At 39.8% G+C, this 26,397-nt stretch overlaps 1 protein-coding gene across 1 annotated transcript in view; it reads right to left on the minus strand.

The window, feature by feature from the left end:
• LOC102458957 (sodium channel protein type 2 subunit alpha-like) overlaps positions 1–26,397 on the minus strand; it is a 164,160-nt gene that overhangs the window by 37,808 nt on the left and 99,955 nt on the right. Inside the window, exons 18-20 of the mRNA XM_075933532.2 lie at positions 16,370–16,487; positions 8,132–8,286; positions 2,801–2,974 (exon numbers count right to left, since the gene is read on the minus strand). Of these exons, the coding sequence (XP_075789647.2) occupies positions 2,801–2,974; positions 8,132–8,286; positions 16,370–16,487 (447 nt within the window). The remainder of the gene's footprint in view (positions 1–2,800; positions 2,975–8,131; positions 8,287–16,369; positions 16,488–26,397) is intronic.

A 26,397-nucleotide genomic window follows, 5' to 3' on the forward strand; every position in this document is an offset into this window, starting at 1 on the left:
TTAAGTCTCCGCTTGACAAAGCCCTGGCTGGGTTGATTTAGTTGGAATTGGTCCTGCCTAGAGCAGGGGGCTGGACTTGATGACCTTCTGAGGTCTCTTCCAGTTCTATGATTCTATGATTTGATGACAGAAATTTCAACTGGGACTTCTGAAATGTTTCTTCCAAATTCCATTTTTGGTAGAATCAGAACAATAATGGTATATTTATGTTAGATACATTTATTAAAGGACCACCAGTTCCTGATCTGTTCAGAATTGTGGAGAGAATTATTATGCTTCCTGTTTTCCAGCAGCAGTCAATGTCAGGGACTTCAGAAGGAATTAAAAGAACAGGATATCTATCTCCTTTTACCCATTCCCACCTTCTGGGCAATGTAGGGCTAAGGACACTCAGAGCAGGTGGGATCCCTATGCATCCTGACTAATTGCCACGGATCTTCCAGGATCATGCCATATCTTTGAAACATTTTGGTCACTGGGTTTCTGAGAAGCCACCATGTCTTTTTCATAAAGGAAGCTTCATTAGTTTCTCAGAAATTTAATTATATGGCACCATATTTTCTAACAATTGGCTCTTTCCTCTTTGTCTTAGTTTTCCTGTTCTGAAAGAGAATGTCTTAAAAGTGCAAGGGTAGGGACAGACTCCGTATCATCTTCCTACCAAAGAATGTCTCTGGAAAGGGACTTTTTCTTTATGAGATGCATGATGTAATTTTTTTATAGACAGAAATATTAATTCCAAACCTGTGTTGGGGCTGGAAAGGAGAAGAGATTAGTATCTATTAAAAAGCAGGTCTTGATGGACAAATAAAAATGGCAAATTAAAAGTCATGGGTTTCTGGAAATACAGTGTGATATTTAGTCATGACACAGCAATCCCAGCAGCTAGAGATACTGAGCCATGGATAAATATAGCTGGGAAACCACTAGCTTCCTATTACTTATGAAAATTACCCAATGTATTAATTTAACATTTTAGTTTTAATCAGCAATCTCCACTTGGACTCTTCAAAGGAAGATACAAGGAGACAGGTTTCAAATTTTGGTTGAAAACAGTTTTCTTTATTTTGAAACCTCCTTTCTCTGCTTTTATGTTGTTATAGCATGCGCTTGACTGTCCAGATCTTGTGATCATGGTGTATGTGGTCTTCCTCTGCTAAAGAGCAGACCTGCTGGAACAGTAAAGAGGGAAAAGAGTCACAGCATCTGTTTTAAATTTCTTATGAGCCCCTGACTCCCTATATCAGGAGGGGGAGTTGGCCTTATGCTGTTTTTTGCAGTGGGGAGGGAGGGACTTTACCTAAATTGGTAGGCAAAGGAAACAGAGTAGAGAAGGTTAGTTTTTCAATGCTCTAATGCCGTGGTCCCCAACACGGTGCCCGCGGGCGCCATGGCGCCCGCGGGGGCATTTGCATGCACTCGCCAGGTGCTCGGGGCTGGCCTGGCCCTGGGCACATGGCGCGGCGCTTGCGGGGAGCGTCGGCTCCGGGCGCGCGGCGCTTGCAGGGGGGGGGGGGAGCGCCGGCCCCGGGCGCGCGGCTCTTGCGGGGGGGCCCCAGCCCCGCGGCTATGGGGGGGGTGCCCCCGGACGCGCAAGTGTCCCCGCCCTATGGCGCCCGGCGGGCACCAAAAGGCTGGGGACCACTGCTCTAATGTTTTTTCAGCTGAGGAAAAGGATAGAAGAGTTAGAATCTGAAATGCGATCATTATTGTATACAAATTAACAAAAATTAAAATTCTAAAAATAAACAGGTTGGGAGAAGTAGCACTACTACTTTGCTTTCTCTGTAGAAGCAAAAAAAAAACCCATATACAAACACACAAAAAGAAAGATCCAACACCTAAAAACCAAAATATTTACATGAAAAAAACAGATATGCTTAAACTGCTGATGGTGGCAGATTTAGAACTTTTGGCAGAGTACGTGTGATCTTGTTAGTTTGAATTTTTCCCAGTCTCTACAAAGACAAAAAGAACTCATGGGTATGGATTCACGTAAATGCTGTAAGACAAAATATATGCATCGGAATTTTGAAAGTACTTATGTGATTTTGAAGTGCAACTCCCATTGATCAGTGCTCCTAAGTGAAATAGGATTGAAGAAATCGAGTATCAGAGGGGTAGCCATGTTAGTCTGAATCTGCAAAAGCAGCAAGGAGTCCTGTGGCACCTTACAGACTAACTGAGGTGTTGGAGCATAAGCTTTCGTGGGCAAAGACCCACTTCGTCAGATGCCCACAAAAGCTTATGCTCTAACACTTCGGTTAGTCTATAAGGTGCCACAGGATTCCTTGCTGCTTTTGACTGAAGAAACCAATCTAAGATTTTATCATAGCTAGCAGTAAAAGAGTAATTCTATTACCCATACAAATAGATTACTTCTGTTTTAAAGTATAGTATTCAAAGAGACAAATATAGACAGAAGCCTTGCCAAAACTGAAATTGAGGACAGAAACCAAGCAAAGCCAGAAATGAGAAAGATTTAGTTTCCAATATAGTCATACAAGCGGTTGAAAAATGGGAGGGCTATATTTAAAGTTGTCTTGCAACCTCATCGAGCAGGAGTACTATAAAAATCAACGTGAAGATTACTGCTGAAAACATAACATACAAATGAATTTTTAGTGAGTCATTAAATAATCACAAGGCATCAGGGAAATGTTCACCAATCATATGATATTTTTGGTCATTTTTAACCCAGAGTACTATCCTCATTATACATATGATTAACAATGAATTATGTAGAATGGCAAACTTACAATACAGTAAAAATAGGTTATTAATAGATTACAATACATACATCAACAATCAGGAAGTCCAGCCAGCACCAGGCATTAGTGAAATAGGTTTGAAAACCATAGGCTATCCATTTTAGCAACATTTCCAGAATGAAGATGTAAGTGAAGACCTTATCTGCATATTCTAGAATGGTCTTGATAGTCTTGCGCGTTTCAATATATATATCTTCAAAAGCCTGTTAAACAAATAGTATTCAAGTTCAGTATTTATTAACCATTGCAAGTTACAATTTAGGCTGCATGGGCTGATGATAAAAAGGCAAAGATAAATTGCTTTCCAATTCAGGATGTTTTCTGAAAATAGAACTCAGCACAAAGTATATTTCTGAGATTTGAATCTTTGATAGATGATGATTGGAGTGACTACAGCAATCCTCAAAAGATTTTTAGAAAATATTCTACTGTCTTCTCAGACATAAACCCTGTGACTCAAACAAGGCAAACCTCAATTCAGTGTACCAGGCAATAGTAAACAGTAATATTTGTAGCTCGCAAAGTTATGTGCCAAGAAGAAATGAGCACAGTGACCCAATACTGGATCCTGTAACTGACACATCCCTAACCCTCAAATGACAGAGCTCATGCAGTGAATAATTACAAGAAATATAAACAAGACAGATTTCCAGGTGCCTCTTTTTAAACCACAAGCAGGATACATGATAGAGTGTCAAAATAAATGAAAAGCTTAATGGTTAGGGGATTTTGGCTACAACCCTAGAGAATTTTTAAAAATGTAATTTGGAGAATTTTGCCAGACTAGACTGAGTATCAAGGTGTGTGAAAATAACGGGCAAGTAAACATCTAATTAAAATGAAACACATATGGTATCTGTTCAAAGAAATTAGGACAATAATGCACGTAACATTGGTTTGTCTTTATACAGCATGGATACACAGATCTGTTTCTAATATGTGAATGAAAAGTACCATCTATTAGTCAAAGTTACTATTTACACAAACAGAACTTTTCATACAATAAAATTCATTTGATAGCAATTAAGTGGCTCAAAGGAGAATTTATTAATATGGTGAGAGCAAGTTAATGCCCTGAATCCCATGAGTGGATGACTAGCAAGCAGACATGGAGTCTAGACTCAACACATCAGAAATGTTAATTTTAAGAGATACACCCTAAGAAAGGTTGGGATTATAAGAAATATCAATCAGTGTAATATGTACTATAGGGACTGAAAGTTCACAGGGATTCTTTGTCTAGAGTTGCTACACCATTATGGGATTTTCTTAAGTGTTTGCATTGTTCCCTTAAAAGTGTGTTCTTGTTGCTGTCTAGCTTTTTCAGAACACAAAATAAAATTCTTCACCTGTCATCCTCCCATGTCTACCCATGCACTTCTGCTCCAAAATGGAAACAGACAGCCTACAGCCCATTAGTCTTAGTCTCAAAACCAGTTCTCCATTTATGCACAAATCTGCAGGTTTTTATATCAAAAGCTCTCTCCCTCTTTTCTTCATCTTGCAGTCCAACCACTCATCTAACCTACTATCTACCAATTTGTCACAATGTCTCAACAGCTGATTTTTCTGCCAGTACATTATCCAGTATTCTGTGTACAGTGGGAAGGGATAGAGCTGAAGGTAATCTGACAAATTAAAAAGCAACAAATATAAGGCACATGTTAAAATCTGTAAGAACTGTTATACTGGATCAGACCAAAGGTCCATCTAGCCCAGTATCCTATCTTTTAACAGTGGCCAATGCCAGGTGCCCTAGAGTGAATGAATAGAAAGAACACAAGCAACAACAAGTGATCCATCTCCTATTATCTACTTCCCATCTTCTAGCAAACAGAGATTGAGGACACCATCCTTGCTTACTCTAGCTATCAGCCATCGATGAACCTATCCGCTATGAATTCATCTAGTTCTGTTTTGAACCCTGTTGTAGTCTTGCGTTCACAACATTCTCTAGCAAGAAGTTCCACAGGTTGACTGTGCATGCCATGAAAAAATACTTATTTTTCTTTGTTTTAAACTTGCTGCTTGTTAATTTAATTTGGTGATCCGTAGTTCTTATGTTAAGAGAAGGAGTAAATATCTTTCTTATCTACTTTCTCCACATTCCAATCATGAATTGATAGACCTAAATTATATCCCCTCTTTGTTTTCTCTTTTCTAAGATGAAAAGTCCTAGTTATATTAATCTCTCCTCATATGGCAGCTGTTCCATATCCCTAATTATTTTGTTGCCCTTTTCTAATTCTAATATATATTTTTTGAGATAAAATGACCACATGTGCACACAGTATTCAAGATATGGGTATACCATGGATTTATACATGTTTTTAGAGAACTACAGGCAGTCCCCGAGTTACGCGGATCCGACATATGTCGGATCCGCAGTTACGAATGGGGATTTTCTCGCCCCGGAGGACTGGAGCGGTGGGATGCCTGGTCCCGCCGCCCGCCTCCTCCGGGGCGAGAAAAGCTTCTCCCCGTCTCCCTGGTCTGCTGGGGGAGCCAGCAGACCAGGGAGACGGGGAGCAAAGCGGCGGAGGACCCGGGCCGGACCCGCGGCGCTGATCTGGAAGTGCCGCGGGTCCGGCCCCGGGTCCTCCGCCGCTTTGCTCAGTGTCTCCCTGGTCTGCAGACCAGGGAGACGCTGAGCAAAGCGGCGGAAGAGCCGGGGCCGGACCCGCGGCGCTTCCAGTTGATCTGGAAGGGCCGCGGGTCCGGCCCCGGGTCCTACGCCACTTTGCTCAGCGTCTCCCTGGTCTGCTGGCTCCCCCAGCAGACCAGGGAGACGGGGAGAAGCTATTCTCGCCCCGGAGGAGGCGGGCGGCGGGACCAGGCAGACCAGGGAGACGCTGAGCAAAGCGGCGGAGGACCCAGGGCCGGACCTGCGGCGCTTCCAGCTGATCTGCAGACCAGCTGATCTGGAAGCGCCACGGTCCGGCCCGGGTCCTCCGCCGCTTTGCTCCGCGTCTCCCTGGTCTGCTGGGGGGGACGCACCTAGTGCCCCCGCCCCAGCAGACCAGGGAAACGTGGAGCAAAGCCCGGGGCCTGTGGTAGAGCAGGTGGGGCGCTGCCGGTTGGTCCCGCAGCACCGCTCCTTGGCGCTACTGGACCAACCAGGCAGCACCCCAGCTGCTCTGCCCCAGGAGTCCTGATTCAGCCGCTGCTGATCAGTTTCAGCAGCGGCTGAATCAGGACGCTTGGGGCAGAGCAGCTGGGGTGCTGCTGGATTGGTCCAGTAGCGCCGAGGAGCGGCCGCACTACTGGACCAACCCAGCAGCACCCGAGCTGCTCTGCCCCAGGCGTCCCCAAGTCAGCCGCTGCTGAAACTGACCAGCGGCTGACTACAGGAAGCCCGAGGCAGAGTTGCTCTGCCCCGGGCTTCCTGGAATCAGCTGCTGATCAGTTTCAGCAGCAGCTGACTTGGGGACGCCTGGGGTTCTTAAGTTGAATCTGTATGTAAGTCGGAACTGGTGTCCAGATTCAGCCGCTGTTGAAACTGATCAGTTTCAGCAGCGGCTGAATGTGGATGCCAGTTCCGACTTACATACAGATTCACCTTAAGAACAAACCTACAGTCCCTATCTTGTACCTAACCCGGGGACTGCCTGTATCCAGAATGACTTCAACATCTCTTTTTTGAGTGGAATTTAGACCTCATCATTTTGTGAGTATAGCTGGGGTTATGTTTTCCAATTTGCAGTATAATGCATTTATCAGAACTAAAATTCACCTGCCCTCTTGTTGTCCAGTCACCCAGCTTTGAGATCCCTTTATAGGTCTTTGCGCTTCTGCATAGGACTTAACTATCATGAGTAGTTTTGTTTCATCTACAAATTGTGCCACCTCACTGTTTACCCCCTTTTTATGACTATGATGAAAAAAAATGATCCCAGTATGGACCCTGGGGTACATCACTATTAACCTCACTACATTCTGAAAACTGATAATTTATTCTTATCCTTTGTTTCCTATCTTTTAACCAATTACAAAACCAAGAGAGCACCTTCCTTCTTGTCTCATGACAGTTTACTTTGCTTAAGAGCCTGGTGAGGCTCTCTAGGCAATGAAATCCACCACAAGGTTGGGACAGGTAAGAGGTATTTAGCTGGAGGAATCTATAAAGGTATGTGGTCCAAGAACCTTGATAGAGTTTTTACATTTCATTTTACATTTTCTTTTTCACCTGATCAAGCTCTTATGAAATCTGGGTTTGACCACCATTCCCATTTTCCCACAAAGAGAATAAAAGATAGATTATGACTATCCCCAGAGAGGTGCCCAAAAAAGGAAAGAATTATACACATAGGTTGCATCTACACTGAACCGTTATTTCAAGGTAACTAGCATTGTTTCAAGATAACAATGTGAGCATCTACACTGCCATTCCCGTTATTTTGAAATTATTACGAAATAACAGACAATTTATTCAGAAATCTGCAAACCTCATTTTATGAGGAATAACACCTATTCTGAAATAGCTACTTTGAACTAAGGTGTGTGTAGACACTCCACTGCTGCTATTTCGAAATAGAATAGCCCTGGTGAGGGGCTAAGTTATTCCTCCCTAATGCCTCTGGGGCTCTAAATCCAGATAGCACATCTACATTAGGGGAGCCTGCTCGGACTAATTTTGAGGCTTCCCTGCAGTGTAGATGTGCTATCTCCATTTAGAGCCCCAGAGGCACTGGGGAGGAATAACTTAGAATGACCCTGGTGAGATCTCAAACCAGTTGTGTTCAGCTATCTTGTAGCAGGTTTTTCGAAGATTCCACCAGGTTTTCCCTTTTTTATCTTCTAGGCTGACTTGACCTTCCATACACAACCTAATAATCAGGACATTGAATTATGACAAATCAATATGTAATATTATCCTGAAATAGTAAATAATTCCTCACAAGTTAATTTTTCATACTTAGTTTCTGCTATTCTTATTTTAAAATAAGCTATTTCAGAATAACTATTCCAGGATAGCTTACTTTGAAAGAGCCACACAATGTAAATGTACTCATAGGGTAGCCACATCTCTGCTACAGTGTTCTCAGCACCCAAAGGACAGAGCTGACAGAGACTTCAAAGTGGATACGGCTAGAGTAGTGACCAAGGGTTATAGCAGAAACAGAAAGCAGTCTAACAAACCCAGATCACTGGCCAGATCAGTGTGAAGATTAATCTCAGTTAATGCTAGTATAAAGCAATTCTGGGTGTCCATATGACATTCCAGTCAGGACATTTTCTATTAATATTGAAAAACCAATTCTAGTGTAAAAAACACTGTGCTAAACATTTATCTTTGATTAACTACTTTTCTAAAGACATTTTCTCTCAGAAATAATATACCAGTTATACATTTCACTTACCAGAGCACCACTGCTAAGGAGAATCATGAAGACAATGAAGGTCTCAAACCAGTTGTGTTCAACTATCTTGTAGCAGGTTTTTCGAAGATTCCACCAGATTTTCCCTTTCTTATCTTCTAGGCTGACTTGACAGCACTTGAACTTCCGTACACAACCTAATAATCAGGACATTGAATTATGACAAATCAGTATGTAAGGGCCCAAAAGTAAACAATTCCGCTGTGTAGGAAAGATAGAAAATATGGCAAAAGACCAGCTTGGCTTAACAAAGAGATCTTGCATGATCTCAAAATAAAAAAGGAGTCCTATAAAAAATGGAAACTAGGACAAATAACAAAGGATGAATATAGGCAAGCAACACGGGAATGCAGGGGCAAGATTAGAAAGGCAAAGGCACAAAATGAGATCAAACTAGCTACAGGCATAAAGGGAAACAAGAAGACCTTTTATAAATACATTAAAAGCAAGAGGAAGACCAAGGACAGGGTAGGCCCACTGCTTAGTGAGGAGGGAGAAGCAGTAACAGGAAACTTGGAAATGGCGGAGATGCTCAATGACTTCTTTGTTTCGGTCTTCACCGAGAAGTCTGGAGGTGTGCCTAACGTAGTGACTACAAGCAGAGAGAGGGTAAGTTTAGAAGATAGGATACACAAAGAACAAGTTAAAAATCACTTAGGAAAGTTAGATGTCAGCAAGTCACCAGGTCCTGATGAAATGCATCCCAGGATACTCAAGGAGCTGATAGAGGAGGTATCTGAGCCTTTAGCTATGATCTTTGAAAAATCATGGCAGACAGGGGAGATTCCAGAAGACTGGAAAAGGGCAAATATTGTCCCCATCTATAAAAAGGTGAATAAGAACAACCCAGGAAACTACAGACCGGTCAGTTTAACGTCTGTCCCAGGGAAGATAATGGAGCAGGTAATTAAGGAAATCATATGCAAACACTTGGAAGGTAATAAAGTGATAGGGAATAGCCAGCATGGGTTTGTGAAGAACAAGTCATGCCAAACTAATCTGATAGCTTTCTTTGATAGGATAACGAGCCTTGTGGATAAGGGAGAAGCGGTGGATGTCACATACCTAGACTTTAGTAAGGCATTTGATATGGTCTCGCATGATATTCTTATTGATAAACTAGACAAATATAACTTAGATAGGGCCACGATAAGGTGGGTGCATAATTGGCTGGATAACCGTAGCCAGAGAGTTGTTGTTAACGGTGCTAAATCCTGCTGGAAAGGGATAACAAGTGGAGTTCCGCAAGGGTCTGTATTGGGACCCGTACTGTTCAATATCTTCATCAATGATATAGATATTGGGATAGAGAGTACGCTTATTAAGTTTGCAGATGATACCAAACTGGGTGGGGTTGCAACTTCTTTGAGGGATAGGGACATAATTCAAAATGACCTTAGCAAGTTAGAGAAATGGTCAGAGGTAAACAGGATGAGGTTTAATAAAGAGAAATGCAAAGTGCTCCACTTAGGAAGGAACAATCAGTTCCATACATACAAGATGGGAAGCGACTGTCTAGGAAGGAGCATGGCGGAAAGGGATCTAGGGGTCATAGTGGACCACAAGTTGAATATGAGTCAACAGTGTGATGCTGTTGCAAAAAAAGCAAATATGATTCCAGGTTGTATCAACAGGTGTGTTGTAAGCAAAACTCGTGAAGTCATTCTGCCGCTCTACTCTGCACTAGTTAGGCCTCAGCTGGAGTACTGTGTCCAGTTCTGGGCGCCACATTTCAAGAAAGATGTGGAGAAATTGGAAAGGGTACAGAGAAGAGTGACAAGAATGATTAAAGGTTTAGAGAACATGGCCTATGAAGCCAGGCTTCATGAACTGAGCTTGTTTAGTTTGGAAAAAAGAAGATTAAGGGGGGACATGATAGCGGTTTTCAAATATCTAAAAGGGTGTCACAAGGAGGAAGGAGAAAATTTGTTCCTCTTGGTTTCTGAGGACAGGACAGGGAATAATGGGCTTAAAGTGCAGCAGGGGAGGTTTAGATTGGACATTAGGAAAAAATTCCTAACTGTCAGGGTGGTCAAATATTGGAATAAATTGCCAAGGGAGGTGGTGGAATCTCCCTCTCTGGAGATATTTAAGAACAGGTTAGATAGACATCTGTCAGGGATGGTGTAGACGGAGCTTGGTCCTGCCTTGAGGGCGGGGGGCTGGACTCGATGACCTCTTGAGGTCCCTTCCAGTCCTATTATTCTATGATTCTATGAATATTATCCTCAAATAGTAAATAATGCCTCACAAGCATTATTTTTAATACTTAGTTTCTGCTATTCTTCTGATGCTATATCAAACAGGGAATTAGAGACAATGATCTATCTGAGCTTTCATCTACAACTTTAAAAAAAATGTACATATAAAACCAGGAACAATTGTAGTTAGCAGAAGACAGAGACTAAATCACTGATCTTGTAGATATTTACATATAACTTTACTCATTTGAATATATTCCACATATCTATGTTTTCTAATAAAAAATATAACAGTATTTTCATTAGAATAGTGTAATTATGTACAGGATGGACCTCTCTTGTCCGGCACCGTTGGGACCTGACTGGTCCCAGATCAGGAAACTTGCCAGAAAAGGGGAGGTTACCTGATACCATCCCCTCAGCCCACTGCTGGCTCCTTCAGTGTGGCTGGGCTGTCTGTAGGCCAGCCCTAGCCCTGGTTTCACTGTCGGCTGGCCAGGAAGCTCCAGCTCCACTGCTGAATGACAGGTTGTCCAATCGGGTTACTGCTGCTGCAGCCACAGCCCCAGTCCCACTGCTGCACAGTGCACAACTCCAGCCACGCTGATTCTATCGGGCTGCTGCAGCCAGCTTCCCCTCCCAGGCTGCTGAGGCTGCAACCCCAGCCATGATGTCGGGCAGCAGGCAACCCCAATCATGTTGCCACCACCGCCGCCACCCGGGCTGCGGTGGCACCACTACCTCCCAGACTTACGTGGCCCAGTCAGACTGCCCCTGTTGGGCTGCTAAGGTTTGGGGCACACTGCCAGGAAGCAGACAGTTCCAATTGCTCTCTCTCTCCAGGTCTGCTGTGACCCCACTGCTAGTAGATTGGCAGGGTTGCACCAGGCTTCCAGCTGCTGGCCCTCCTGGCCCGGGGCTCTCTCATCCAGCAACATCCATGGTGATGATGGACCACGGATGTTGCTGGATGAGAGAATCTCAGATTTGGGAGGTGCAACCTATACTAGGATACTATAAAAGTAGTTTGGACTTAAAATATAGCTTGGAGAGGTAATCTGGTTTCTGTATAGCTTAATAGGAAAACAAGTTTTCTTTTGTTGAAAAATTAGAGTAAGAAATAAATCAGATTTTTAAAATGCTGTTTTAATACTACCCAATATATTTAAGAACCAGATGAAGCAGTGAGAGATAAAAAGACATTGTTTAAAAAGAAGGAGTTAAATCCTAGTGAGGAAAATATAAGGGAGCATAAACTCTGTCAAATTAAGTGTAAAAATATAATAAGAAAAGCCAAAAAGGAGTTTGAAGAGCAGCTAGACAAAAATTTAAAAAGTAATGGCAAAATCTTTTTTAAGTACATCAGAAGCAGGAAGCCTGCTAAACAACCAGTTGGGCCCCTGGACGATCAAGATGCCAAAGGAACATTCAAAGATGATAACGTTATTGTGGAGAAACTAAATTAATTCTTTGCTTCGGTATTCACAGCTGAGGATATTAGGGAGATTCCCAAACCTGAGCCCTTCTTTCTTGGTGACTAATCTGAGAAATTGTCCCAGATTGAGGTGTCATCAGAGGAGGTTTTAGAATAAATTGATAAATTTAACAGTAACAAGTCACCAGGACCAGATGACATTTACCCAAAAGTTCTAAAAGAACTAAAATGTGAAAATGTGGAACTATTAACAGTGGTTTGTAACCTATCCTTTAAATCAGGCTCACCAAAGGCTCTTAAGAAAAGTTAATTTTCATAGGTTAAGAGGGAAGCGCCTCTAACGGATTGATAACTAGTTAAAAGACAGGAAACAAAGGGTAGGAATAAATTGTAAGTTTTCAGAATGGTAACTAGTGGTGTCCCTAAGGGTCTGTCCTGGGCCCAATCCTATTCAACCTATTTATAAGTGATCTGGAAAAGGGGGTAAACAGCGAGGTGGCAAAATTTGCAGATGATACTAAACTGCTCAAGATAGTTAAGACCAAAGCAACCCCAAAAAGAGCTTCAAAAAGATTTCACCAAACTAAGTGATTGGGCAACAAAATAGCAAATGAAATTTAATGTTAATAAATGTAAAGTAATGCACATTGGGAAAAAATTTCAATAGTACATATAATATGGTGTGGATTAATTTAGCTGCAAGTACTCAAGAGAGATATCTCGGAATCACAGTTCTCTGAAAACATCCACTCAGTGTGCAGTGGCAGTCAAAAAAGCAAACAGAAGGTTAGGAATCATTAAAAAAGGGATAGAGAATAAGACAGAGAATATCTTATTGCCATTATATAAAACCATGATATGCCCACATCTTAATACTGCATACAGATATAATCATCTCATTTCAAAAAAGATACATTGGCATTGGAAAAGATTCAGAAAAGGGCAACAAAATTATTAGGGGCTTGCAATGGGTCCCATATGAAGAGAGATTAAAAGACTGACTTTTCAGTTTAGGAAAGAGGAGACTAAGGGGGATATGATAGAGGTCTATAAAATCATGACAGGTGTGGAAAAAGTGAGTAAGGAAACATGTTTAATTTGTTCTCATAACATAAGAACTAGAGGTCACCAAATGAAATTAATAGGTAGAAGGTTTAAAACAAACAAACGGAAGGTTTTCTTCATGTAGCGCACAATTAACCTGTGGAAATCTTCGCCAGAGGGTGATGTGAAGACTAGGACTTTAACAGGGTTCAAAAAAGAACTAGATAAATTCATGCAGGTTAGTGCCATCAATACTTATTAGCCAGGATGAGCAGGAATGGTGCCCCTAGCCTCTGTTTCTCAGAGTCTGGAAATGGATGACAGGAGAGGGATCACGTGATGATTACCTATTTTGTTCACTCCCTCTGGGGCATCTGGCATTGACTAGTCAGAAGACAGGATACTGGGCTAGATGTACCTTTGGTCTGACCCAGGATGGCCATTCTTATGTTTTTATCTACAAATACTTTCCAACTTATCCTTTATAGTGCTTACTACCATATAAGTATTCTACAGGCAGATTACTCAATAGCAGCAAACAGTGCACTATTTATCCCAACAAATATTTATTCACATAAGTAATCCCAATGAATAGAGTTAAATTTTGTATGGCACAATTCTTTGAAGTATTTGATTTTAAATGAATAACAATGTTTTATTTCAAAAATTTTACCTTGGTAGTTCTCCTTTTAATTTCTATGAGCTTTTCCCCCCTCAAATCTCCTTAAACAGGTTTATTTGAATGTTACAATTTGTAAATAAAAAATCTGTTGTACATGTAATCGCCACCAGGCAGATTCAAACCTGGAACCTATGGAGCTTACTGCAGGAGCCTCTACAGCTTGAGTATAAAGCCAGCAGTCTCTCAGCTTAGGCTTCACGGCTTCACTCATTCTTATTTTTTGCTGTAAGCAGTCTAAGTGCCACTACATGGGACAGTGAACCACACCCACTAGGTGTGTGGGATACACACACACACACACAATAATAGTGATATTCAAATTACTTTTCAGTGGGGAAAAACAGAGTTTATAGACACATACTAATTATGGTTTCTCCACATCAGGGAATCTTACCAAGGTGGGTAATTAAAATATTCAGTTCCTGTCAAGAATATTTAATAGACTCCTGCATAGCCTTCCTTATTACAGATATCAAAGGTAAATGCTGACTAGTGTGAAATGTGAGCATCTGATCCATCTTTTGGGGGATTTCTTTGGAAAATCCTATTACTTTGAAACTTATGACACCCTTTTTGATGATTTAGGATTGTTTCTGCCCACTTTTTCACTTATACACGTATAATTTAGACCTCTATTGTCCAGATTTACCTTGTCCAGCAACATCTGTGGTCCTACATCCCTGGGATGCTCCTGGAGCACTAATGAGGAAAAGAAAGGGGCCCTGCACTGAGCAATTCCCCCCACCCCAAACTTCTTGAATGCCTACAAGAGCAGTAACAGTTCCCGAAAAAGAGGGCAAGTTCTTTCGGAAACCCTATATTCCTCATTTTATGAGGAATAAGGGCTCTTCCAAAAAAGGAGGTTTTTCCCATGTTTGGCCCCATGAAGATGGGACAAATGTCGGAAAAGCCTCTTCCGAAATAAAAGCGCAATTTGAGTATCTTTTTACGGAAAAAGATCACAGTGTAGACATAGCCAAACTGATCTAAAGAAGGTGTATGTTGAAATTTTGGAAATTTGTCTTCTGAGTATGGTATCCATACTGCAAGGCTTGCTTCCACTATGAGTATACAAGGGTCTAGAGTGGAAACTGGGTTGACTTTCGGCATGTTATTTGTACTTACCTGTTTCATCATCTGAGAATGACACCTACTGCATTGCAATGGATTAGGAGAGTGGTTCCAGAAATTTAAAAAGTGATTATGAGAAGCTGATTTAGGGAATAAAACAGATGATGGCACCAGCAATCCTAGCCTTTGAAAATAAGAGGTTATGGATTACCTCTGCCAGGTAATCATCAATGGAATGAAATTTGGGATCTTTGCAATTATTTGTAGTTTTGGTAAAATTATGACCAGCTATGTCCGTTGGTGTTTTGGATTCAGAAGCTCTTCTTTGATTTTGAAGAACTGGTAGGTATGCATTCTTTCCGTTAGCTTTCCAGTTATGGTCAGTCTGTTTCTCTGGGCAGGACATTGATATGCCTATTGTCTATGTAATATAGGTGTTTAAATTTTGACCTATACCTTGTTGTGAGTACTACTAGCTGTTACTTAAAACTCTGAGTACAGAAAAGGTGGATCCCAAGGCAGAGTCTTGTACAGAAATTGTGAGCTCTTGTACAGAAATGCTCATATTGTCTTTGTCATGCTGAGAATACTGTTAATTTGGAGAAAAATTTATCTAGGTTTTCTTTGAAGCTTCTGATGCAGATTTCTCTCTCTGCCATGGTAACAGTGACTGCCTGGGCACCCTTGCTGATGGTAGACACTAGCAGATTGCTATGCTGACTTTGACAGTGAGGGCAGAAGTCTCTCCGTACTCTCAGCAACTAACTTAGTTTCCCCAAATTGTCCTTTCTCATCTGTGCATTGAGATGTATAAGGCAGTGGTGCGCAACCCGTGGTCAAGTCACAGCGCCGGGCTAGGCACCATTTTGTTTTCCTGGCTTGGCTCCTGTCATACGTGCAACAGGGGCAGCGGACCAGAACTTTAAATTAAAGGGGCCACAGGTGGGGGTTTTTTTGCTCAATAAAAATTTTCCCGGCCCTGGGGGTCGTGAAAAAAAAAAGGTTGAGCACCACTGGTATAAGGCATCTGTTTAGGATGACTGATTGCTACTAATGGATGTAACATCGGTTTCTTGCAGCCAGCAAGTGAAAAGCCATTGATCTTAACACAAATCACATCAAGAATTTGATCAGCCCAAGATGACTCAAGGATCATACCCCTGGATGATAAGCTACTCAGTAGGCTTTTCTTACTAAATATATAAAAAAACCTTTGGTCTTAATGCTGAGAGCTGAAGATTTGAAACTGCTATGTAGTATGTCTCCACTCTTAAGAGTTATGGGGGATTTTGGAAGAAATTTTCCTTCTGAAAGTGTTTCACTGGTGAAACTAGTACTGCACCAAACTTAGGTTCCCAAATCTTATGAAATTTCTTTGTTTTCATCACATTTTAGTTTAAGACTTGGTTTTAAATCAGATGTCCTCATAGAACACATCAACTGAAAACTACATATTTAATATTGTTTGAAAGGGAAGATTTCTACTTTTACTGGAGTGACTGAGAGTATAAACTTTATAGACCCAATAATCTTATCTCGAGTTTATCCAAAATGCCTCATTAATGAAAATGGTCACTTCACCGACTGTTAGCAATGGGTAAAGTTAAGTATATGGTTAAAATTTTGGGGGGGGGGTCAAGGCCTTGAGAAGGTATCCTAAAATTATGAACAACCTGTCAGCAACCAGCCCTCTTTAGCCCCTTCTGATCTAGCCTAATTTAAGCCTGGAGCATAACTGCATCAGCCTGCACTACTGGGAATTGATAACCAAAATGTTCTTTCCATACCTTCTGTAAAACAGGCCTTTGGTTCAAGTGCTTCTTCTGAGGCAATATCTGCTTTTTCTTCTCCAAGGGAAGCTATATCAATTGTACTACCGTCAGATGAGCTGTAAACATTTAGTTTCTGAAAATAAAACCCACAATATAGATTTTATTTATATCAGTATATTTATTTTGAATTTTAATTAATATTAACCATGCAACATTATGTGCAAGGAACAACAAACATTGGTATATGTGGCCAAAGAAACCTCCAGTCTCCTCCACACATACAACTAGCATTCACACATACAACTAGTAAGTGTGCAAAGAGTGCATCTTTATATTTGTAAACCCTAAGGCATGCGATCACATGAAACTGTAAAATATTTGGAGTAAAAATAGTAAGCAATTATTTTTGAACAAATGCTAGACTGTTAGTGAGTGGCCTTTCTGATATGAGGCCCACTTGAGATTTATCATTTGCTATTGTTTTCCTATTATATTTTGCTCCTGTTACATTTTGTATTCATACAAATTACACTGTGTGCTTCAGGATCATTTAGAAACCTAAAGATGATAGCAGCTTTCATCATAGCAGGCTCTGTAACCATAACATTGAAGATCCTGATGATAGACTATTAGGTTGCCAGCCATCAGGATGAAATTGTTCTCCAGAAAAATCTGGTATATATAAAACATTTGTTGTTATGTTGCTTTTTTCTGACCGGTATAAATTATTTTTAATTTTTTATACTATAAAAAGAAAAAATAAATGACTTTTACTGTAGTTTTTCCTACTATTTCTTGAACGTCAGGGTGATGTAGCTAGAACATTTATTAATGGCTTATAAAATAATTATTCATTTTATTGAATACCCCATCTCACAAAATTAGAAATAGCACAATTTCCCCTAGTGGAAACAATGTAATTTGGCATGTGATTTGGCTACTATGAAAAGCAACTTAAAATATATTGAAAATAAGCATCAATAATATTAACAGAGCATTTTAATTATTAAAATTATTCTCTCACTCTGACTATAAAACAGACCATACTTTGAATGGGACATTTTTCCCAGCATTGTGACCAAACCAACAGACACAACAGAAAGATTTGCACAAACAGAAAAATATGAATTAATAGCTCTTAATTTAAAAACTTTTTTCTTAACCCAGAATCACTGATATGTAATCACGTCTTATGATTTTTCAACAATACCTTTCAGATTTCTGAAATTTCAGAAGGGAAAAAAAGCACATTAATTTAATTTCAATAGCCATTATTTCACATTCTCTTTTGCTAATGCACATGCGTTTTCCTGTGCATTTTGAAACTACTTGTTACTCTGGTACTCATACCTGTCCTGTAAGTAAATAAATACATAAATAAATTTAGAAAAGCTAACAAAGTAACAGTAGTAGTAAAGGAAAGAGTCATAAAACTAATGTCTGAATTTGTGTTCCCCCATTACTGCAAGACCATTTATCCAAAGAAATCAAAAGCCTGTATCCTAATAATTTAAAAAAACATGGAGATGTTCTCAATAGTTAACCTTAGACAAAGTTGAGTACCAAACAAAATTAAAGTAGTTTTCAACATATCATTCTATGCCTTATTGCAATGTCATTACCATTACCATAACATCAGTAATGACTGCAATGATACATAGCTAAATGTATGTAAGGAATGATGTAAGCACACTTAGCACAACAAAAGTCAGTTGTACAGAACTAATATTAATGAATGTATGAAGACTTGTATCATTACAAGAAACTTTCTATACCTGAGAAGTGCTTACAGAAGAGTTAGAGGCATTATTCCAATTCAAGATAATTTTTAAACAAAATTTCATGTAAGAAAACAGACGTAGCAAGCAAATTATATTCATACATTAATTTAAACAAACTATGAAGATAATATTGTCTCCAGGTATTGAAGGATAGCTATGCTTTCAACAGATGTAATTAAGTTACAATATTAGACTATTTAATGGTCAGTCTGTGCTGATGCTCCAGCCTCCTCTGACCACCTGCCCTTAGGACTGGAGCACACAAAAATCTTCAAGCCTGGGCCCCCCTAGGGTCTAGTGTACAAGGGGAATGTGGGGAGTGTCTCTCTCCTCCTCAATTGGGAGACACATCAATGAGATTTTTTTTCTTTTTGGTTGCCACTTGTGTGAAGCCCCCAAAAGATTTTTTTCAGTGGTCAGTGGCCCCCAACCCAAAAAAGTTTCTCCACCCATAGGCTAGGGTATGTTCAATAGAAACCTGATTTACGAAGATATAACAGGATGCCCCAAACCTTTGTAAATATATTGTTTTTCAAATGCTGGGAAAGTTAACTTTGCTGTATTTGTGAGAAGATATAAAGAACTTAATGACAGGGTGTAGAGCAGTGGTGGGCTATCTGCAGCCCACTGGGGCTCCACCTGCAGCCTGAGGATCCCCTGGCAGCCTCTCTCCCCCACATGCCTCTCATGCACTGGGACACGGGAGCCCCACACTCCCTACACATCCCCTCTCCCTCCCAGAACTTTCAGAGCTTAGGAATCATCTGACATACACTCCATCCCCACTCCTCCTCCTTCTCCCTCCATAGTTGGAATGTCACAAATCAGTAGTTCACGGTGATCCAGCTCTGGGAGGGAGAGGGAAGAGCAGGGATGGAGCACAAGTCAGGTGATTTATACACTCCAAAAGTTGTGGGAGAGGAGCAGGTAAGTGTGGGGTTCCTGGACGTGAGAGGCACAAAATGAGGGAGGGTGCACAGGGAGGGCCACAGGTGGAATCCCAGTGAGCCACGGGCTGCTGCAGCCCACACAGGTGAAGGAGAGCCACTCATGCGGCTCACTACAATTTGTGGATGCCCATCACTAGTGTAGAGAAAGGTACTTTGATACCTTTTACTAACACAATTGAATCAGTTATTTCCTATCTGAATATCTGGAATATTGTCTCAACTATTAATATTTATATAATGTAGTATAGGTGCCTATTTCAAATTTTTATAAGAGTATTAATTAAAATTGTAAGCAAACAGCCCAATATCTACCTTTTGTCTACAGTGTTTCTGAAAACTGAAGAAAATACTGTTTCTTTACACTACAGAATTAGATTAAGCTATGGCTTTCATCATTCCACCATGGATAGCATTTATGTAGGAAAATGCTGCAGCAATGACAGGATTATGAACTGGATTATAAAACAAATTAAAAATCTTCAAAAGTACTGATCTATTGTTTTTAAAAAGTAGAAAGTAAAATGAGAGTCGTGAAACTGTGTTGTCATAGTATATTATCTATTCACACCATTTAGCAGAAAATAATTACAACCTTATATAAATTTCCTGTCACTGGAACTGTGAGTTGCTCATTTAACTACTTTAATAGATAATGTTGAATTAAAGACAGATAATTCAGGATCTCAAGCATCAACACAGGACAAGATAAATAATCATAATTATAAAGAGTATATCTATGTACATGATATTTGAGTTTAATTTATGATAAATTAATGCTAGAGAGATTACTACTTAAATGTGGGTGGTGTCTTGATTAACCCTTATTCACCAAAATAGCATACAAACATATTCTATGTAATAAGTATTGGTATAAACTGTTTTTGCACCACAGATGGCTTTATGGCTGACTTGCTTTCCTTTCTGTGGAGACAGGATGGAATAAGCCTTTTTGATTACTGTGTTTGTTACAAAAGAAGTGAGATATGATACATATAATTAATAATGAAATACTTATGTTATGCGAACATTTCTCAGATATACAGCTATAGTTGTAGAGCCTCAGAGTTATGAATACTAGTGTTACAAACTGACCAGTAAACCACAAACACACAGTCCTAGGCCACCAGAGACAATACAGTATTTTGTTAAATGTTTAATAACAGTTTGTAAAAGGTAGGAAAACTGGGTTTGTATTTGTTTCAGTTTAAATTAAGATGGTTAAGTGGCATTTTTCTTCTGTAAATTTTCAACGTTGTATTAAGTCTATATTCAGTTTTGAAATATACTTTTGAAAACAACCACCATAATGTTTGCTCAGATGTACAAACATTTCAGAGGTGTATGTAACTCTGAGGTTCTACCATACTAACAACGTAAAGTAACAAACAGAGCACAACATTCCTATATCATGTGAAGAAACAAAGTCAGACTTTCGGTACTGATTGATAATTGAACCAAATAGCTTTTAGGGATGTAAGAAGTTAACTGGTTAACTAGTTACCTGGTAAGCAGGTGGCTTATTAGCCTGCATACTAGGTAACTGGTTAATTGGCTGGTGGGATGCTGGAGCAGCCCCTGCCACCTGTGGACATAGTGCCACCAGGCCATAGTAGCCACCCTCCCAATTAACCAAATCATTTAACTTGTTAACTCTTTTAGGCAGTTTTTACATCCCTATTTGCTTTGCTTTCTATGGATTTTACATAGGGCTAACTATTACTGCAGAACATGCTTGTAATTAGGTGGTCTAGGAACTGTAGGTAACTAGCATATATTGCTGCCCATGTGGTTTATAGATACATGGGGTCATACCACTCGAAGTTACCAGGAGTAGGGTCTGCTTAAAAGCAATGCTCTCTAGTTTCAAAAAGTAAGGAAGAATGTTTTCTCATCTAATGTTTTCCATGCTCTTACTCAAAATGTAGCATAACAACATATAAAGCCTCTATGTTGAAATATACCATCACTTTTCTTAATGCTTTAATCTTTAACTTTGCCTCACTGTTTGTAGCATGGAGAAATAGCATATATGATGAGAAACCAAATATTCATGTGTTTTAATTTCCAAAAAGTCTTGCTAATATTCCCATTTCATAAAGATAAGTATTCTTTCTGAACATTTCACACATTAGCTAGGTCCTCTATCTTAGCATAGTTAGTTCATAAACATTTGCCTTCACATTAGAAGGGTCAGGAAAATGTGTGTAAATTTCTTGTCTGAACGGAATTCTAATTTTTACAGGATATGGTGGTTAATCCCCATACAGAATACAACTATTCATTAAAGGTTTTAACTAATTTCTGTTTAAATAATCAGATGAATATATTTACATCAAACACTTTAAAGAATTCTTTATTTTTATGAATTTGTTCACACAACTGTTGCCATTAATGTCAGCACTTATTAATAGTCACCATATAGTGGTTCCCAAGAGTCTGGAAACTGAATTCTTACCTTAGAATAAGGAGCAACAGGGTGGAGTAGTTTAAATGAAGGCTATTTAAATAACCTGAATTTATTTTCAATCAGATTGAGCCTTTGTAAAATTAATCTGAAATTAAGATTAAAATATATGATGTAAATAGTGACTTTTTTTAAGAAGTGTAACTGCTAACAGAATCTTTTATTTGAATTTACACAACTGCTATATGAAAACCTCACAAACTGAAAATGAATCCTATAAACATTAAAACAGTTTGGCTAGGTCTATACTCGTGGCTTCTTGCACAAGTATTATGCAAATGAGGCTAAGCGTGGAATATCACCAAGCCTCATTTGCATACCTAATGAGCCACCATTTTTTTCAGAAGAGGCTCTTGCGCAAGAAGGTGCGTCTACACTGCCCCTTCTTGCGCAAGAAAAACCCTCTTGCACAATGCTGAAAAGTAATAGGTGTAACAGCATTGCATAAGAGGGTTTTTCTTGTGCAAGAAGGGGCAGTGTAGACGCTCCTTCTTGTGCAAGAGCCTCTTCTGAAAAAAATGATGGCTCATTAGGTATACAAATGAGGCTTGGCAATATTCCACGCTTAGCCTCATTTGCATATTACTCACGCAAGAAGCCACGAGTGTAGACATAGCCTATACTGTGTATTGTTTTCCTCACATCAGTAATGCCATTAACAACACCAGTCGTTACACTGATGTTTAGCCCTCCTTAATCTAGAGGATGGTGCCTGCAATAGGGGGGAAAGGAAACTATTTAAAATGGGAAATATATATCCAGGGGTTCCCAGAAGAAATGCTAAGGACCCTTCCTGAGAAATACAATAATATACTGTAAGTGGAAACAGAAATGGCACACTTAGGGTATGTCTAGACTACATGGCTCCATTGACGGAGCCATGTAGATGAATTTACTAGCCATAGCGAAATGAAGTGGTGATTTAAATAATTGCTGCTTTACATCAAAATGGCCACCACGCTGTGCCAATCAGCAGATTGTGGGCACAGAGTGGTAGTCTAGACGGGGATCAGCCAACCCCAGAACCCTTTGTCGTCAGATCCTTTATGCTTCATGAAACAAGGCTTACAGGATCTCACGACAAAGGGTGCTGGAGTTGGCTGATCCCCATCTAGACTACAGTGCTGTGCTGACAATCAGCTGATCGGCACAGCGCGGTGGCCATTTTGATGTAAATGAAGCGGCAATTATTTAAATCGCCGCTTCATTTTGCTATATGTAGTAAACTCATCTACATGGCTCCGTTCTCGGAGCCATGTAGTCTAGACACTCTTAGGGTTTGCGTGCATTGGAAATTGAGCAACAAGGATTTTGTCATTCACAGGGGTTTAAACCTTTGACAAAAGCTTTGATGCAGCAAGTACTAGTGAAAACAGTGCAAAGCAAACACCACTCATAGGGGCTGGAAGGTTTTTGTTAGCAGAAGTGCCAACAAAAGGTGTTTACACTGCCTGACTTATAGCAACACAGCTGTGTTGCTAAAGCTGTATAGTGTAGACACACCCTCAGAACGCCTCTCTTTCTCTCTCCTCTTTAGAAAATATTCCAAGGGTGGACAGTCTTACTTATTCAGAACACTGTATTTTCTGAGGAAAATACTTTTTCTACTTAAAACATTGAGCTGCTATCACAGGCAGTTTCTAATTGATGAGACTAAATGGAAAGACATGACACAAGTGAACCATTTATTTACTTAGAATCAGAATTTGCCACCCTGAGCAGTACTTTACACCATCTTTTAGCCTAATAGCTAAATAAGGTACTAATCAATATAGGTAAATGTAACTGAATTGGGCCTTCAGATAGAAATATTCAATTGATACATTTCTTGAACATTTTGATGAAAGAGCTAGAGCACTATCTCTATAAGACATGTTGTAAGACATTTTCCATTCTAAGAGAATCAGATATAGGATTTTTAATGACACAGCCAACCATATACAAGTACTCACAAAACCCACTCTCAAAAGCTAAGTAAACTGCAGTCAAAAAATGTTATGAAGTAGGGATGTAAAATCCTGTTTAAAATGTTAACCTGTTAAACTATATGTTGACTGGTTAACTGGCGCACAGCTGTGCACACTGTGGGTGGGAGGGCTTCTCCAGCCTGATCTGGCGCTGGTTAACCGGTTACCCTGGTTAAACGCTTATCAGGTAACCGGTTAACTCTTTACATCCCTATTATGAAGAGATATATCTATTTACCAATGTAACTTCAACAAACAAGATTAACAAGAGAAAGATGGCAAGTAATTAGGAGTTTAATATTAAAAACCCAAATGTTTGTCAAGAAAAGAATTGCAAAGCTATAATTTATAATTTCACAATTCATTGCTTGGATTCCTCTGCATAACTGGCATAATTCACCTATCACCACCACTGGGAGGTCCAGAGCTGGGTAAAGCTGCCCACTAAAGGATGAGACCAAATAAGGAGACACTTAGGAAAGGAGTTGCATAGAAATCTTCCTTTGCTGGTGCTTCCATAAAGCCCCAAATTAGAAATTAAAGTGAATCTTTGTAAAATATTGTTTTGCACCTGCAGATGTGAATCAAGACCATTATCTTCTACATATACTGGATTAGACTTCTACTTTATAGATTTTGTCAATGTTGATCAATCTTAATTAGATTTATTAAAAATCCAGTAATGCAAAAATGCCAGATTTATAGAACTATTTAGTAAATGTATCAATTACAATGGTAACTGTTGGATTATCTGGATCGGTATTCACAAACAATTTTCAGCTACAGCCATAAAGTTATACTCTCCCTAAGAAGAATGTACGTGTTGGTAAACTTCAGATCTTTGCACTAATTACAGGAAGGATCTCACTTACTTAAGAATGCTCCAGAACACAAAGTTTCACATAATACACAAAACCCTGCCCTCCCACCTTGCTTCACCAGTGTGGCTGGATTTCATACTATGGCCTACTTTAGTGCATCCCTCAACCAAAATTGTTCTAAGACTTCTTTAAAAGGCAGTAAGTGGTCAGTTCTATACATGCTGGCTCCTGAATTCCATTCCCGCTGTCCGAGTCAGAACAACAACAATGGCTGCCCGTTGCAGGAGAGCCATAGCCTGTCATACATCTAAGGCTGGTATAGGGGGCTCTGTCTTTGAGGCAGAGCGCTTCCCATATAAGGGCATGTAAATTACTGATCTTCCCCTGCTCGCTCCACCCACTGCAGTGAAAGATCAACCAAAGAGCTGACTTGTGGTCAGGCCTGCTCACTCCACCCACTGCAGCAAAAACCAACCTATGGGATGATAAGTCCTCAGGCAATAAAACAGGCAGCCGAACCCTCTCACACTGGGAATCACATCGTGTCAACGCCTGGCCTGATCACCCAGTCGCCTTGCACCCCCCGCTCTCGAGTCTGTTTGAGCATACCTCGAGTTGGTCGACCTGAGTGGAGACAGTTTAGGAGCATGTGGCTGGTACTCGTGTTCCTGCTGTCTTCAGAATCGGTATAACCCCTCTCCCCCGCGATTATCCCTATCCCAATTGATTTTTGAGTTCCCCTCATTGCTTAGCACGTAACAGTAGTTTAAGAGTTATTGTGTTAGTTCTTTTAATAGTGGTTGTTAAGGTTCTTAACTGTTTTTTGTGTAATATAGTGTAAATAGTTAGACTTATGAACAACACCAGTGTGAATTCAAGTGTTTCTAACCCCTGGGCAGTCATTGGGAATTATTATGATTAAGAAAAGCCTCAGGGAATTGTTTTATATTGTTTGATGGTTTGTTTGTTTTTCATTCCGATGATTATCTGGCGACTACGCATGTGATTAGGCGCCAGAGTCATCATCAAAATAAAATCAGTTTTTATTTTTTAAACCCCCAGTCGTGGTCCCATTCTTTCCGGCATCCCTTCGAACCTCGTGTATTGCGGGGACTGACACCCACAAAAATCCTTAAAAGTTACAATTGAGATTCTCTCTGTATTCAACATAAACCAAAAGGGTGAGTGCACAGAAGTTCTGCAGGATTGTACAACCAAAGGCTATGAGCACAATTCTAAATTGTACTTAAAGTTCCATCAAATGGCAGCAAATGAAATTTCCCCACCATTATGGAAAGGATGAATGAGGGGGGCACATAGCTGGGTGTGCTGTTTTGTGCTGTGTCTTCAACTATTGTTATATTATCAGAATTTTAGGGGCTTTGACCTACAACCTTTTTTCCTGACTCTTACATATTTGCTTATAACTTAATTCAATCTCATTCTCAAAATTATTTATAATTTGTATTATTGTAGTGCCTAGGAATCCTAACCATTGACCAAGATACCATTGTGCTAGGTGCCACACAAACACAAACACATTGTTTCTATGTTCACACTCAGTGATGATGACAAACAAAACGAAGATGGATGTTTTCGTAGAGACTTAGGTTTTGATCTTGCAAACATTTTTATACTTGCTCAACTTGGTGTGCTGTGCATCTCTCTGAGCTCAGTGAGACTACCTACATACATAAAGTTAGGCAAGTGTGTAAATGTTTGCAAGACTGGGGCCTTATTCCTAAATTTTTTCTTAAAAGAGAAAACTACGTGTTAAATTATAAAAGTTAAAGCAACTAAAAAAATTCAACATATACTACCAAAATTTAAGCAGATTTTAGCAATTAAATAATTAACACAAGGAAAAATATTTACTTAAATATGCATTACAGGAATTAATATGATCTGAATGTTTGTAATTTAAAGATATCTAAAAGACTGTTAATACAAAGTTAAACAATTTCAAATATATTTTTAAAAAAATGATAATCTCTTATTTAGCATTCTTGTCACTTTATAATCCATTTTTTTAAAGAACCTACAAAGCATGCATTTTTATA

The sequence above is a fragment of the Pelodiscus sinensis genome, chromosome 7, assembly GCF_052426305.1.
Source record: "Pelodiscus sinensis isolate ZL-2025 chromosome 7, ASM5242630v1, whole genome shotgun sequence".
Lineage (NCBI taxonomy): Eukaryota > Metazoa > Chordata > Testudines > Trionychidae > Pelodiscus > Pelodiscus sinensis.